The following is a 16239-nucleotide window of genomic DNA, read 5'->3' as shown; positions in this document are numbered from 1 at the left end:
TTTGGACCACCACGTGGTGAACGCGGAGGCCTGTCGCGTGTGAAAATGACGAAAAAGAAGTAGTGCGAGCCATTTGTACACTAAGGAGACAGAAAGTCCCGGTTTGACTTGAACACCCCTCGTACATAAAAAGCCTTCGACAGGAATTTGCTTCACATCGCTTACAACCAGACACCTGTCTGTCTGAATGTCAAAACCGTATCGGCCACTGTATTCTTGGTTCAACCTCAGGGATCCATACAGCCAAGTGTGCTATAAGAGATTCTTCTTATTGCTTCACAACTGACTCCATTGTGCAATCTGACTGCCTTCCTTTAACCTAAAAGTGTATCCCAGGAACACAATAAGAATGTCACAACAGATGTCGACCACTCTGTTTGAACCTCACTCGTGACACTCAAGGGCTGCTGGAAAGTTACTCAACACGTTTCAGTGAAGGGAACGGCTAGGAAAAGTACTGTAGTAGCTGGCATGTCGGAAATCACGGAGTACCCCTAGGAGGTGCACTAGACCCTAGAGGCCCTTGAGGGAGGCACGAGAATATGGTAGTTACCTAAGCAGCACAATATCTTGGCCCAATATTGGTAGGATATCGGCAAAATACTGGTCTAGTACTGGACCAATACAGGGCCAAGATACGTGTTGCCTGGGTAAGCTTTCGATTATCTGTTGTATGTAACCTCGACCCCAACCCAAGCCCAGCTACCATGGGAGTGGTTACGAAGCATTTAAACTGCTGAATTAAATCCATAACGAAAAATCTGAAAGGAAGGACAGTGACAAAACATGTAATCTGACGAAATATGGCAGTCGTCGAAAATGACAGACAGCGGCCATGTAATCCGTGTGACATTCTTCGTGTTTTCAGTTTTTTTGTTAATCGGTGCTGTGTAAATGATGCTCACCTGCTTTATGTGCGCAGCCGTGATCCACGTACGTGAGGACCTTTTCCTGTACCAGCGAGGTGTGTACAGGCACACCAGGCTTTCCAGCCACCTGCCTCAACAGTTCCAACAAAGCGGCTGGCACTCTGTCCGCATCATAGGGTAATGCATTTTCCTCAGTTCAGTAAGACGTTGTCCACTTAGTGTAGGCTTCGACTTAGGCTGTAGAAGATCTAGAGCACATTCTTCTCCACTGCCCACACTACCAACCTTCCCGAACCGTACTCTCCGGATCCCTCAACGAGCTAGACTCTCGCCCCCCTCTCTCTCACAAAATTGCTTGGTCCCTGGCCACATCCAGCCCACCAACGCTCTGCCCTCAAAGCTCTCTTCGCCTTTCTGGATACCATAGGACTTCGATCCTTATTGTGAAGGGGCTCATTATTTCACTCCCCGCATCACCACCAGCAATGGGGTAGAGTATTGTCCCCCTGGCGATGAAACTTCCCATTCATCATCTCACAATAAAGTTGTTGTTGTTGTCCACTTAGTGTGGCGAAGCTACAATAGAGGGCTGGCTATAGCGCGGCCTGTGTGCTGATTGGTTCTGAATCTTCATTACAGGTGGGGCGTGGACAGGGAACGTGGAAGGCCAGTCAAATACTGGGTAAGTGAGCGTTGCAACATTACAGTGGCATGAAGTGTGTCTGTAGTGGCTTTGAAGATGTAACCCGCAGGCATTAAATGAACTATAAAGGAGCATGGAAGGACTCGAACAAAACTATGTCAGGAAAAGTATAAATTGGGACTAGAATCCAAGGGATATATATTTACACAAAAAGCACAGCAGCAACACGCAGTCCGGGTGCGCAAGAGAGTTTGCAGTCTCGTGGGTCAGAAACGCTCCTTGCCTCGACTGTCAGTCGGGGTGCCAAGTGAGTCACCCAGTAGTGAGGCGTGCGCCTTCTTTTATCTTTTTTATTTCCTTTATTCCTTATTTCCTTTCGCAGTTTCATTTCGTGCCACCCATCCCACGTCTTGATTGGTCGTTTTTGCTAGCAGACGATTCTTGGCAGCCAGTAAAAAGTAGTAACAGGCTTGATGTTACCATACGCCAAAAGCAGCATGGACGAGATTGCTGCTGCTGCGTGTATTCTTGTTAACTAATTATCGCAGCAAATTCAAGGTTCCTAAAAGAAATATTTTGCGTGATGGTTCTTGAAGGCAATATGTTTATATACATATATACAAGGTGTCCCAGCTAAATGCGAACAGCTTTCTTAAAAATATATGTCTCACTTTTTTCGAGATGAAGTGGGTTTCGCATCTGAAGGCCACTCCTTAATTTGGCACCAGCAAACTCCTAAGGCAATGTCCTAATTAACTTTCAATAATTAACTTTTTAATTATAAAAGTGACGAAGTTGTCCTAATGGGAACACCTGGTCCCTTTGGTCACCTGATACCGTAGCCGTTTTCAGAACAAAAATCCGTTCAATAGATCGTCCGCAAAAAATTCGTTAAAGAACACAATTTTTTTTTTATTTTGTTCATTGTGCATCTCCAGAGACGTGTCTTCCCTTCACTCCCAATGTGAGAGGGTGAAGGAGCGCAGTGCCCCCTCATGCGTCGAAGATGAGCTTTAACTTGCGAAAGCAAAACAAAAACAAATGTATCGGGTGATGCTATCAGAACTGCCCTTATCTTGGGTTGCATTTTCTGTTTTCTTTTAATCTTTTGCCAGGACGCAAGAGGCGATAGTGTGCTCTTTCGCCCTCTCACATTGGGGGTGAAGGTAAGACGCGTCTCCGAAGCAATGAGCAAAATAAAAAAAAAAGGGCGTTCTTTCACAAATTTTTTTGCGGACGATCTGTCGAATGGATTTTTGTTCTCAAAAAGACTACGGTGTCAGGTGACTGAAGGGACCAGATTTTCTCAGTGGGGCAAGTTCGTAGCTTTTATAATTAAACAGTTAATTATTGAAAGTTAATTAGGACATTGCCCTAGGAGTTTGCTGGTGCCCTCTTAAGGAGTGCCAGCATACGTTATATTGCAACTTCATCTCGAAAAAGTGATCTATATATTAAAAAAAAAATGTTTGCATTTAGCTGGGACACCCTGTAGAATTTCAAGTGCCTTCCATGCTCCTTTAAAAGGTATTTCCACTTGCAGACATAATGACTTCTTCGATTATATACAATCTTCTGCCATTGGGAGATTCATTCGTGCCTTCTTCTACATGGCCCTAGCTTACCATTTTTTCTTGTTTCTTGTCCTCATCAATGTACGCCAAGCGTTACACTGTGAATGTAGGACATTTTTTGGAAAGTGAAGGTTTTGTTTCTTCCTATGAATGTTACAAGTGCTGTACTCCCACCCCCTGCCACATTGAGGCATTACGTGAAGCACTACTTAGTTTCATGGATGCTTCGTGTGTCGCACATTACCCCGGAGTCGGATGGACAGCATAGCGGCAACGCTGATGTACTGACTCTATACTATAAACAACTGGAATGTCCACCAGCCCAACTACATATAATGTTATTTTACAGATGGATCTGCTAGACATAGTTCAATTGTCAGCAGCTGCATGGATAAAGGTGTCACACAAGGCTATGTTTAACTGTTTTGTATAACACATGAAGAAGGAAGTGACAGGTGAACATTCATTGTAGACACGTGCCACAAGGCTGATCGACAGGTCCCTACTGATGACTGGCAATCATTCCTTGTTGTAGGAACCTTAGGCGGTTCATAAGAGTGGATGGCCATCTCATGACAAACATAGTTCAATCAGTGGAGGCAGCTGTAAATGACATGTGGGGGATAGCAATGAGAGAAAAAAAGTGGGACTGTCTGTTATCATCTGGGAATCGACTAACTGCTTCTGGCACACATAGCATAGATTACTTTGCAAGGTTGTAAAACTAGAGAAGCAGATAATACACAGTACATGACGGCTCTGGTGGCCCTACTTGCACTACTTGGAAGTAATTTGTCTGTACTCTAACAGGTATAGTTAGGGAGTGACTTTTTCGGGTTAAACCTGATTCCGCCCAGTTATTCCCCCCAGAACTGAGCTCCGACCAATTCGGGTTAAACCCGATTTCTCCCCGAATTCCAGTCACTATGAAATCCTCAAGTGACGTTTCCACTGAAGATGAACAAAAGTCGCCACATGTAACACGTGCGAGAATGGGTCACTTACGTTCCCAGCAATACACCCATGGGTGTCAACACTGTCTATGCCTTCGGGGATTACCGCTGGAAGGTCACGATCCCGCAAAACAAAACAGAAAAAGAGAGATTAGGAAAGGACTTAATAGACAAGAGGAGAAACAAAAACACCCGACAACACCCGAAGGCACAATTATCGCCCGATTTCTCCCCGAATTACAAATTTAAAAATCCCCCCCCCCAAATCTGAGAAAGGCATTTAACCCGAAAAAGTCACTCCCTAGGTAAAGTGATGGACGAAAGTTTACGGAACCCACTAAAGGCTTAATTTCGATAGATATACACTAAGACAAATACAAGAAAATGTGAAATTACCTTGTTATAAAATATTAGTCCAATCAATTCTGGATTAAGCTTCCGTGATTTGGCTTCCTTACTCGAAAAAATGGTCTAGCACTCATTGATAGGCTAGAAAGAAAGACACTTCGATTCATCTTTAGCCTTTACGACAGAAGATCCTCGCCTGTACATCTGTTTGAAAAAGCTGACCTACTCCAGTTTCACAGGAGAGTTTTGCTACTGAAGTTTGACATTTCTGGCTAATAATCAACGGTCACTTAGTCATTGATCCAAGTGAATATGTTACACTCTCTGACATAACAGAATCACGATTAGACATTGTAAAACTATTAAACTTGAGAAATGTCGAATTGATAAGTATACATGCATTCATTCTTCCCACATATGTCACATCAATGGAGTTCCTTCCCTAACAATTGTACTCTGTTCAACTAATTTAGATGCATTTCTTGACCACATCTCCTCTTTGTTAAAATAATTGCTTTTATCTGATTTTTACATTTATACAGATATGTGTCTAGGTAACCGAGTCACCTGTTTGCAAGCCCGTACGTTACCATTCGCTGCTACTGTGCCACTCTGAGGAAGGAATGCGCCAGAGTGTGTTCCATAAACTTTTGTCCAGCACTGTATCTCAATGACATACAGCAAGTTACGATCACTTGCTCAGCTTACAAATTATGCCTTCGCTATCTGAGGCTCACCTCTACAGGTGTCTCTCTTTCTAAAATTCCTGTCAACATGCAGGTATCTTGCAAATTTCACAAAATGTACAGACAAATCCAGTTGAAAGGTGGTATATATCCTGATATCCTAGAGTTAAGAACCCATATGTGCAAAATCCAAAATTGGCACACGCTAATGCTGGCACAGCATAGACTGTGTGTGTATAGTCAACAAACTTGAACTATGTACTAACTTTGGTCTCACTGCAGCACTATATATAAGTCCCACGTGATCACAAACTAACCAACGTCGCTTCGTTTTGTGTTGCTCCAGCACATACACCCTGCTAAGCCTAACCGTCGCTAAAATGTGCATTTCATTCGCTAACACGGCTTCCGTGAACATTAATGCGAAGCTTGCACATTGCTCAGTGGCATCCTGCTTCGAAACACGGTCATTCTCAGACTTCACAGATATAAGCTTCGATATTCCGATTTGTGATTTTGGTACTGTGGATTTTGAAAGCTGGGTTATCGTGGCATACCCGGTCGAAATGACACAACTGACTGAGTGAGCAATTGTTCCACATCTCCATTTCCAGCTGTGTGCAAACTCCTGGGGAGAGAAGTGGGGAGAGAGAGGATTCTTCCGCATTGCACGCGGGGAGAACGAGAGCCAGGTCGAGTCGTTCGTGGTGGCCGTCTGGGGCCGCAGCTGGCCTTACTATCGTCAGGGAGACCGCAGCGAGGGACCTGCGGGCCCCATCAACTAAGCACCGAGGCATGCTTAGGAAGTGTATAATGTCTACAGTACTTCACAATGCCAAATGTACTTTGCTAACCTCCATATCTGCTACACACAAAGGGTACCACCGACCAATGCACAATGATAACTAAAGCCCATAGCTTTCTGCGGTGGAGAAGTTAACGTTTCCGCGAAGTGGGATTTACAAATCTGCGTGATTCTGTATGAAAAAAAAAAAAAAAAAGAAAAGAAAAAAAAAGGCAGAAAAATGTTGCAGCATACTGCCATGATCGCATGCCCGCTCAGTACGTGCACTTTCCAGCTTTTCGTAACTTTTCAGTGCACAAAGAAAATTATACTTAACAATTTTTCTCCGGAGTTTCCTGTCATTAAATTTTCTTTCGTCGTGGCACATTCAGCCTTGTAAGTTCCATCAGTATCGGTTGCTTGAGGCATTGCAGTCACAACCGATCTGGTTTAACTCGCGAAAACGTTGCAGAGCGATTGAAATCCTTACATAATTCTGGAATATACTGAATCTTACGCGAGAAACACACAATTCTGAGAGAAACAGCAGGTTCCGTGAGACGGGGCCAATTCCGCAGAAAGCTAGTGGCTCTGTTGATGGGTATGCCGAGCATACGAAAGCGGGACATGAAATGGAATAGTAATGAAATGAGAGCACATCCCTAATGAAGCAGCACAAAAATAGATTGCTGCTTCGTATGCAAGGGCACGTGGCAAGACATAATTACACAATGAGACCACATAACACGTTTCTTGTGCAGAACACAAACTTTCATGTTTTGCACAACACAAAATGCTGTAGTACGAGTCCTTGTTAACAAGTACCTTGTTTATTGTGGTTAAGCTTTGCCTTCAATCAACGTGAGTTAGGTGCGCATATTGCATTTGCTGCAGATAATAAAAATACCCAATGACACATATATATATGTAGACTATATGTTACTCAGATATGTTGCTTGTAGCATCGCAGTATTATACAATTTGTTTATGCATAGTTTTTTGCAAAATCACTGCCATTGTTCTTCTTTTTTCCTTCAACACAACTTGTAGGCAGGTGCACTGACTGTATTTCAACAAATAACTCAACTTACACGTACTGTGTTCATTTAGAAATAAAACTTTGTATAAAATGTGGTCCCATTTTTTTATCAACGTGGCCACCTGATGATGACGATGAAATGATGATGCCATTTGAGGGTGATGCCATTAGCTCACACCCACAGTGGAGAATCCGGTCCCTGCAACAAACGGAAAAGGATACGGGTGAGTTGTATTGCTCGAGCTGTTACCTTTTGAGGTTTTACGAGCGAGCACTTGGCTATAGACATCCTGGAGCAATGCTTTCTGTAGATAAGTGCTAAGTATGTGCTAGACATCAACACCTCACGAAGACATTGCAAGTGACATTCCTGCATCCTATGCGCACATCATGAGTTATTCTCGTGTTCCATACTAAACATGTACATGATAGTGCACCTTCTGTTATTATTACAGAGACAGAGGCATCACACAACAATTTTGATGAGTGACAAGCTTTTCATTTATTTATTTATTTATGTGCATATACTACAAGCCCCTGTTGGGGCTTGGGTGGGAGCGAGCTACACAATCAGTGCAAGGGGAAATGACTGCATAGGTCCAATGTGTACTGTACATAGGGTTGCCACCTTTCGTAGTGAAAAATACCGGCTGAGGGAGAGGAGGTGAAATAGAAGGAAGCGAGGAAAGGCTCGCGGGACAGGGAAAGTGAGTGATGGGTGGACGAGCACAGAGAGAAAGGGCGAGCGTGCTTAGTCAAGATAATACAAGGAAACATATATTCCTGTGCGTGGCTGGACCATTGATGTTAGAAATTGCTATAAACAGGCATGAACGCCACACTGGATCGTATTGGAGCAACCAGATTGGACTGCCACTTACTTTGAAAAACGCATCGACAAAGACGAAGTATACGGACTAAGTTCTAGCTGGCTCGGCACAACCATAAACAGCTTTGCACAACCACTGATCTTATCCCCTCCGAACACAACACTTAACGAATAACAATAATAATAATAATGAATAACTAAGAAAACGACTGGTGACTGCGGATTTGGGTCTGTGCTCCAGATTTATTCAAGCTGTAGTTGAATGTTGAAGGGAAAAGCTCGCAAAAGCCCCCATGAAAGGCCTTGAGCCACAAATACCGGCAAAAGGCTGCCGGTATCACCTTCCAGCCGGCAACCGGCAGAGCGAGCAAATAACCGGCCGTGCCGGTATAATACTGGCCAGGTGGCAACCCTAACTTTATATCAAGTGGGCAAATGACCCTGAATCCCTGCAAGAAACTGATCAATACTTGTTGCGCTCGTTATAGACAAAGGGAGTTTATATACCAACCATTCATAATACGTGGAAAGAAAGAATATTTAAAGGCGTTTATTCGCGAATGAGGTTCTCGAAATATATTGGCATGAAAATTTATTGCTGTTCGCGGGTTAATGGGCTCTGCATAAGTTTGTCAGTCTATGCTGTATATACCCTTAAAGGGGTTGAGACACTTTCATAGATGTGGTTCATTACAACACGGACGAATTGTACTGCACGCCAGAATACAGAGGAGAAAAGAGTTATTCTTCTATGTGTCGTACTCTGCGAGATACAAGCCTTTGAATGGACTCCCGAGCAAAGCTCAGATGTCACAGAGGTCAGAGTTGCATCCGTTGTCATTGGCAGCCGTAACTTCTCGGCTTCTGTGTGACTTCTCGTGAGCTGCCTCACCGGCAGCGGTGAGGTCTGTGACGTCAGAGCCGCATGAGTTGCGGTATCTGCAGCGCCCATTTTCTCTGTTTCTATTACCCTCTTCGCTGTGAAACTTTCAATGCAGGTTCACAGCGGTACTAAGCACAGTCTCTCAGGTTTATCCGGGATAACCTGGGATGACCTGTCGCAACCCCTTTGAGAATTTGATCTAAGAGTGTTAGTCTTTCAATCTTAAATCTATATGCTGAAAGCTGTCCAAATTAGCTTTATGCTGAAATTCCTGCATGGACTGTATACTATTAGTGTAGGCGTTATATATACCTCAATGCTAAGTTCGGAATCCTCGTTAATTTACCATAGTGAGATACAAAATACGGGTCCCAAACAATACACGTATAGTCCTATACAGGCCTGATAAGTGATTTACATAAAGAAAGCTTCGTGTCGCTGTTAAAATACTCCAGATTTCTTCTCAGGTACCAAAGTTTCTTGTTAGCTTTATTTGTAGTATAATTTGTGCGACGTCTGCTATTCGACAGGACCTGACAAAGTGCAGAGTCTGCACGAAACGTCATCACTCATTAAGACTGTTTTGAGATGCTTCATTCTTCACAGTTTGTCGTTTCTATACCTCCTACCTCTGTACTGAGAGATCTCTCTTCTTCCGCACTTCAACTGCACAAAATTCGTATGAGGGAACCAATCTAGAATGTATAACAGTAGGTGCCAGAAGGCTATGCCTCAATTCTGGCGGTGGATGATGATGATGATTCGGGCCCGGGACTTCGTGTACAAAAATATTCAAAAATATGCATGCAAATATGCAGTAATATTATCAAGCCCGGAATGTTGCCGTAGAAGCTTTTGCGTACCTTGGAACTGTATCAATATTCAAATTGTCTGAGAGACGTTCTACAAATGAAAATGTACATTCCTTATTGGCATTTGAAACGTACATTCACGAGTGCACACCCAGGTATTCATCATCACTGGTCATTGACGTATGTCATCATACCCATACTTAGGTTTCAGAAAGTGCATATGCATTTTTACGTGGAACGATTAAAAACTTCCCGTCCTGTCAGTTAGGAAAGCCAAGTTCTTCGTTGTGTTGTTCGCTTCCTTCCAAAACGGCGCTCACAGACAGCAATACTTTGATTCTCTTATTTCTATCAGGCATAACTTCGCTGACTATTTGTTGCACGTTTTGTTTGTAGGGGTTATTCCCCCGATTCCACTGACTGCATAGCTTGAAGTAGCTTAAGAGCAGCATAGTAGCTCAGACGTGTAGCTGGAACACAGGTTTTGGACTGATGACCTTCCTTTTGAATTAACGTGAGCATTGGCTAAACAAAGACAATTGGATGCAACTTCCCCCAGTTTACTGTCCCCATTCTCAGCCAAGACATTTATGGCTTTGCCTGTATGCTGGCACTGGTAATGAGGTTGACAGACATTGCTGACTAACACTGATAAGGCAACACCCACGCAGTAAGTTGAACACGGCAGTAAGCTTGAAGGACACAAGTATAAGCGTACTGGACTAAAACATACTTTTGAGAATACCTAGGCAAGAAAGCTGAACACCAATCATACCTCTGGACTCCAAATCTCTCATCTCCAAAATGTCACTCTTGAGCTTCAATTTCAGTATTTCTCGGCATAGGTCATCACTGAAATGCAACACACAAATCATTTAGGATAAACACAATTGAGAATCTTGAATTCAATGCATCTCTAGCAGCCACAAATGCAAGTTCAGAAAACCACTCTGAATGGCACGTTGTAGGTGGTTGTGGTAGTGGAAGGCAGGGGTGCTGTGCATGAGTCAACCTTCGATAGCTCTTTCAAGCAAAGAAATAGTTATGGCAAAAGGGCAAGGGTGCAGGCCAGCTGGTACATGGTGAAAAAATTTGGAACCCGAGAAAAGGACAGAGGAGGGACGACACGACACGTTCTCGAGAACGTGTCGTGTCGTCCCTCCTCTGTCCTTTTCTCGGGTTCCAAATTTTTTCACCAAAGAAATAGTTGAATAGTGAAATAGTGAATACTGTATAAGTGGTTAAATTCACGGGCTCAATAATTTGCGAGGAGGCAGGATCAGGCCATTATTCGCGGAAGCTTAAATTCGCGGTACCGGAGCGTGTTGCCCCCGCATGAGGCGTTTTTGGACTTTCCATCTTGAACCAACAAAAGGACAACTTTGGACAATAACCCATTTCATCCCTTTTAAGCCCTTCTGACTCAGAGTGCTACAATGAGGGGTCATTGGCGAATTTCCGTGTCTCTCGTCATTCTTGTATCCGCATCGGCACAGTGAACATCGTGACAGCTTCATATTTTTCAACTCATTACTGCCATGTTCTTGCTCTGGCAATGTCGCCGCGTCCTCCTCTTTCAACCAGCCACCATGTGCATAGACTGCATGACAGTGCCGTCGTCCATACGGTAGGCGACAAAAAACTTTTTCTGCTGCCAATGAACATGTCTCTCGCGAGGTCGCTGATCGGCACAACCAGAAGCGTAAACATGGCAATTACAACAACTACAGTCGTGAAGTCAGGTGCAGAACTGAAAGTGCAGTATAAGGGCGTAATAAAGCGCATACTTAAGATGTAGCAGCATCCAGGACCTTATTTCCTTCTCGTATTTTTTTCTGTCATTGCTTCGAATATTTCGCAGGACTTTAAATTCGCAAAAAAGAAGGGCGTTCGTACGCGCGTTGCAATGTAGCAAAGCACATTCATAAAAATGTCAGGATGATAAAACAATAAACGAGTACTTGCACGTTTCTCTAAATAAATTTTAAAACATTTAATTAGTGACTATTGAAGAGGTGTGCTCACAGCTCCTTTTGATTAACTAAATGGACCACGTTCACATGACTGCGATGAAATTTGTGCAACTTTTTTCATTAGTACTTGAAGTTCTTACTAGAGCAATGTCCGGTATCGTAAATGCTCATGTAAATATACCACACCCTAGCTTCTAATGTAAAAATGGGTGGAAAGAAAACTCTGATCAGAAGTTTAATGATTATGCTACAAGCCTTTCGTCTGCACAAGTGAAATTTTTTAAAAATGACGTTACACTTGCTTGACCACATGTTGACTCAGCTTGGAAATTGCTTACCGACCCATGGCTTTCTTCAAAGTGCGATTTGAAATGTGTGTCAACGTTTAGCACCAAATCGTCATTAGATACCACAATGTAATGCTGCAACTCAGAAGACCAGCAGCTTTTGAAATATATCAACCACTATAAGAAACCAGAATGCGAGCCTGCAGCAGATAAGGAAGGAAAAACAACAGAAACAAACTAAATATACAAAAACAAAAATTTTTGCTCATGAAGCCAGTACCCGTGCTGAGTCTTCAGTAAACTGAAAAGTGCACAAAAAATTTTGAGAGAACAGGTATTCCTGACAGTGTGCCTACAGTTATTTGGCAAAACATGGTGAACAGTGCAATCACCTCGAAAAGTTTTTTTAAACTGAGCACTGAATAGTGATCCTAGCAACATGATAATAAAGGGGCACTAAAATGCAAAAACTTGCTCTCAAATGAAAGTCCGTGTTTCAATTAGTGTAATGCATGCAAAATTAGTTCACACAGCGCTACCGTTTAGAAGAAAAATGCAACGAAAACACAGCCGCCCTTGGTGGCAACGAATGTGGTCCCCAGGAGGCAAAGATTGGCGGCATCCAATGAGACAGCAGGAGAAGCGCGCGCATACCTATCGTGGCCGTGTGGATTTGGAACGGGTCCGATCGTAGTATTCCGTATATGCGCGGCATGATGTGTACTGCTGTGTTTTTCAATACCAATTCCCTGAATTGTGGCCCACAACAGTTCTCGCGAATGTTCCACTGACAACATTTATCTCCACGTCCTTCGAACAGCGATGCCAGTCCGCTCCGCAACGCGCACTATGTTTTTCACAGAGACTGCTCCACGGTGTGGCACGTGCAGAATAGACTAAAAACACCGATGCACGAGCTCAAACGACGTTCACTGCTTAGTGCTGAAGCAAGAGAGAGCCCGGTATAATTTCGATTGTAGTTCCGTAATGGAATCAAAGTGTTGATTTATGATAGCAAGTACGAAACTAATATAGCGTGTAATGTAATTTGAAGTGAACTCGCTTTTGCATTTTAGTGCCCCTTTAAAGAACTTGTGAAAAGATTCTTCCACTTTCGGAGGAATCACATTGAATATGCGTGAATTTGTCTCCCCAGTATGCAGATGTGATCATTCGTGCGGAAGTCATTACACAAGGAGAATCTGGCACAGCAAAAGAGCTGCCTTTGCTCTCTCCTTCAGTCCCTCAAATATCATATCTATTATCATGGAAAATTAGGTGTGCCTCTTCACGGAAAGGTGCAAGAGTGTACCTGCTTCCGTGACAACTGTCTGCACAAAAAAAGCAAAATTCCCCATTTGGAGCACTGGCTATTGAGTTTCGTAAATTGCATTTTTTAAATAAATGTCATTACAAAAAATGGTGTGCGTAGACACGTCTGGCTTTGTGTATTGAGTACATAGGGTTGTCTCAACTGACATGCAACGAGATTTAATTTGAATTATTAGCTTTATTTTAATGTTATTTATTTAAGACTGAGGACTGTACTTGCTCAGTCTAATGAAGACAACAGAATGTTACGATAATTTGTATATCCTAGTCATCAGTGCTTTTTCACAGTGCCTAATTAATCAGGTAAGAGTAAATAGCTAACTTTCAAATGAGAAACTCTGGATGCGTAGGGATTACGTTAGATTAGAAAATGTTAGGTTGAGTTTGGAAAACTTGGGATTTAGGGTATCTTGAGAAATATGTGACTCAGATGTTCACAAGAAGGCAGACCTTCTGTGGCTTTCTTTTTCCATCACAAAAAGAAATCCCGCGGAATAAAAAAATTTCACATGGATCACAGTGTGTGACCACTTTGTTCGATGGCATTTTTATTTATTTTGCAGGCTTCCTTTTGAACAAAGAATAAATAAATAAATAAAAACACCTTCACGGAAACAACTTGGTCAGGTGTTTTCCCAAGTCCCTGACCGACTACTATTGTACTGTTACCACGCAATGCCACAGAAATTTGTATGCACTGTGCAGAACAGCATAAAGCCTAGTAGCAAAAGCAGCAGCTAAGAGTGAGTACTCATCGTTGTGTTGTCCAAACCTGTGACGAAAGAAATCACATTGCCTTACAAAAGAGATTTTACTTGCTGCATCATACAGATCAAGAAATTGGATGCCGGAGCACAATGCTCAGCGTGATGTTTGTTTATCGCCGATGGTCCATGCTTCTCATTTAAAACGGACAGTGCAGTAAACTGTGAGCAAAATGGAATATGTTGCAATGTTGAGCATACATTGTGCACTTGGTTATCCATAATGTGATTGAATGCTCATTTATGAATGCAATCTCCCTATGCAGACGTCGCCATACTTGCTGTCCGGTAGGAGATGTGCTAGAGAAGACAAGGTGACGACAAATGAAACCGTCCAATGTACCATATTTTTCTACGTTTAGCTGAACAGATTGCATTTCATTATGAACACATGTGACAAACAAAGGAAATGACTGGCATCATTGGTCACTTTTTGCATGGTCACTTTCAGGGTGCTTCGAGGAAAGTGCTACTATGTGATCACCTCAGCATGCCTCATGTTGACTGGTTTGGATAGAAAGACAGCTTTCTGGGTTCTTCATCAACGCAGAGGATATGACCCCAACACACTAACCGTGCATTACCATGTCATTAGAGTGCTGCACGTTCAATACGGACCCTTAGCAGCAAAGATATTGCCCTCAAGAAGTCAACATCCATATTAAATTAATGTGTTCCAATGGAGCAGAGAGTGAGACTGTGGGAGGCGTAACAGCTAATGAGGAATGATACCTGAATCCAATTACTGCATACTAATAAAGAAAAAAAAAAAAAAACTGCAAGGGATACGCTGCTCAAACACATGAGGAAAGGATGACTTTTATTTATTTCTACACAACCACAACAACGTCTGCAAAAAAAAAAAAAGAAAAATAACATTTAAGTGGAAGAACAGTCGCTGTTCCAATTATAGGTAGCTCCTATCTTGAGCCCTTTGCTTTGATAATACAATTTAAGGTAGATATCAGCATGTTGTTCAAGCAGGTTCGGGGCCAATAAGCCAATACATTCAATAAGAACCAGTGTGTGTAATGGTAACAATATTCACCCTGCACTTGGTGAACCTCAACAAAGGCAATAAAATAGACGTTTGACTTACCGGTGTGCTTTATCCTTGATGCCCATTTTTTCGAGGCTGATATCATTCAAACGCACAAGGGACCGCCCTGCCAATGCAAGTGTATACTTGTGCCATACAAGTTGTTGCTGTTGTTTGAACTGTTTTTACCTGTGATTTCATGATCCAAGAAGTACGAGCCGTAAAGCGCATGATATTCAGTACAGCAACGTTTCATCCACCGCATGACGTGCACAGTCTCCCAAAAGAAAACGGGCATGGGCCGAGTTCGTTTGTTCTGGGTGTCCTTCTCTGCTGTTGGCTGCGGCGCCGGAGCTGCAAGCAAGAACGACAAGCCTGCCAGTTAATACCGCTGCATCTTTGCTAATAGCGTGCAACGTACCAGCAGGCTCTGCCTGACGATGCTTTGCCATGGCTGTGTGAAAACTGGTCCAGTATAAAGACGCTTACATGTCAGAACATATCTGGAACAAAAAGTTATTAGTGAGGCAATATCAACAGTAAAAAAACAGTGACAATGGTTTTTATATCAATCATACAGGTGATCGGGTCACAATTTCAGACGAAAAATGACACAAAGCGAATAAATGTCAAACTGTCGTGCTAGGCAGCGAGCCTTGAGAATTGCGGCCTAAATAAACGGTCCAAGAAAGTGAATGACAGACCTCGTAATATAAGTAGGCCTCCTCAGACAGACGGACGGAGAAACTAACGCCAATGGCTCTGCAATCTAATTGGACCAACTGAATGCATCAATATATGATTCATCCATGCCAATATAACCACACCATGTAAAAACAAAACAGATCACGCAAGCGCACGGGCGAAACACAAAACAACCAACAACAACATGACCGGAAGTGACGGAAAGTGATAGTGATAGTGATAGTGGCACCTAATCCCTTTTGATACAGGGCAGACTTCCAGGATGGAGTCACAGGTGTAAAAATAAGAAGAAAAGAAAATAGTTCTCGATGTTCAATTCGTTTCTGTTTGTCACTTAGGTCACTTCTGTGGTTGTCTCGTGAGTCTCTGTGTTTGATTTTCTTCCAGTGCACTAGGCGGCTCTGTATTTGCTTGAAAGACTCGTTTGATGGTGGGTCTTCCACTTCAGTTTCAGTTTGTGTTTCAGCTTGTTTGAACAAGCACTGCATGCTCTCATCCATTTTTTGGATTTTGGGAGCATACTCTTGGATTTGGAAAGATGCCTACGTTGCCACCTCCGCCTGATTTTGCGTCGCCACCGAAATGGTTTCCTTTATCTCCAGCCATAGAAATCTTAAAATCTCTCCGTAAGATATTTCTATGTCTCCAGCAGATCTCGATCTCGCGCCGTCGCCTTTGCGTACGTATGGAATAATGTGGTGGATCTGCACAGTGCGCAA

At 42.8% G+C, this 16239-nt stretch overlaps 2 protein-coding genes across 2 annotated transcripts in view; one reads left to right on the top strand and one right to left on the bottom strand.

Annotated features, from left to right (window-relative positions):
• Nucleotides 1–6991, top strand: part of LOC135399324 (uncharacterized peptidase C1-like protein F26E4.3) — a 54983-nt gene extending 47992 nt beyond the window's left edge. The window contains exons 9-11 of the mRNA XM_064631184.1: nucleotides 923–1046; nucleotides 1509–1551; nucleotides 5688–6991. Of these exons, the coding sequence (XP_064487254.1) occupies nucleotides 923–1046; nucleotides 1509–1551; nucleotides 5688–5858 (338 nt within the window). The 3' untranslated portion in view covers nucleotides 5859–6991. The remainder of the gene's footprint in view (nucleotides 1–922; nucleotides 1047–1508; nucleotides 1552–5687) is intronic.
• LOC135399326 (protein aveugle-like) lies at nucleotides 6058–15719 on the bottom strand. The gene is made up of 6 exons (XM_064631187.1): nucleotides 15520–15719; nucleotides 15237–15318; nucleotides 15005–15169; nucleotides 14876–14942; nucleotides 10196–10272; nucleotides 6058–7095 (listed from the first exon to the last, which is right to left on the bottom strand). Exons 2-6 carry the CDS (start codon nucleotides 15265–15267, stop codon nucleotides 7064–7066), a joined length of 372 nt encoding a protein of 123 aa, XP_064487257.1. The 5' UTR covers nucleotides 15268–15318; nucleotides 15520–15719; the 3' UTR covers nucleotides 6058–7063.
• Between the last annotated feature and the right edge of the window lie 520 nt (nucleotides 15720–16239).

The sequence above is a fragment of the Ornithodoros turicata genome, chromosome 6 (genome assembly GCF_037126465.1).
Source record: "Ornithodoros turicata isolate Travis chromosome 6, ASM3712646v1, whole genome shotgun sequence".
In the NCBI taxonomy this organism is placed as follows: Eukaryota; Metazoa; Arthropoda; class Arachnida; order Ixodida; family Argasidae; genus Ornithodoros; species Ornithodoros turicata.
The sequence above is the reverse complement of the archived record's forward strand: the minus strand, read 5'-3'. Positions and strand labels throughout refer to the sequence as shown.

Bases quoted from the DNA above. Each gene is read 5' to 3' on its own strand.
- LOC135399326 (XM_064631187.1), bottom strand. From the start codon at position 15,267: ATGGCAAAGCATCGTCAGGCAGAGCCTGCTG. The intron at 10,273-14,875 runs GTAAGTCAAACG...GTTGCATTTCAG, and splicing joins ATCAAGGATAAAGCACACCG to TGATGACCTATGCCGAGAAA. The intron at 7,096-10,195 runs GTATGATTGGTG...CGTTTGTTGCAG, and splicing joins GAGAGATTTGGAGTCCAGAG to GGACCGGATTCTCCACTGTG.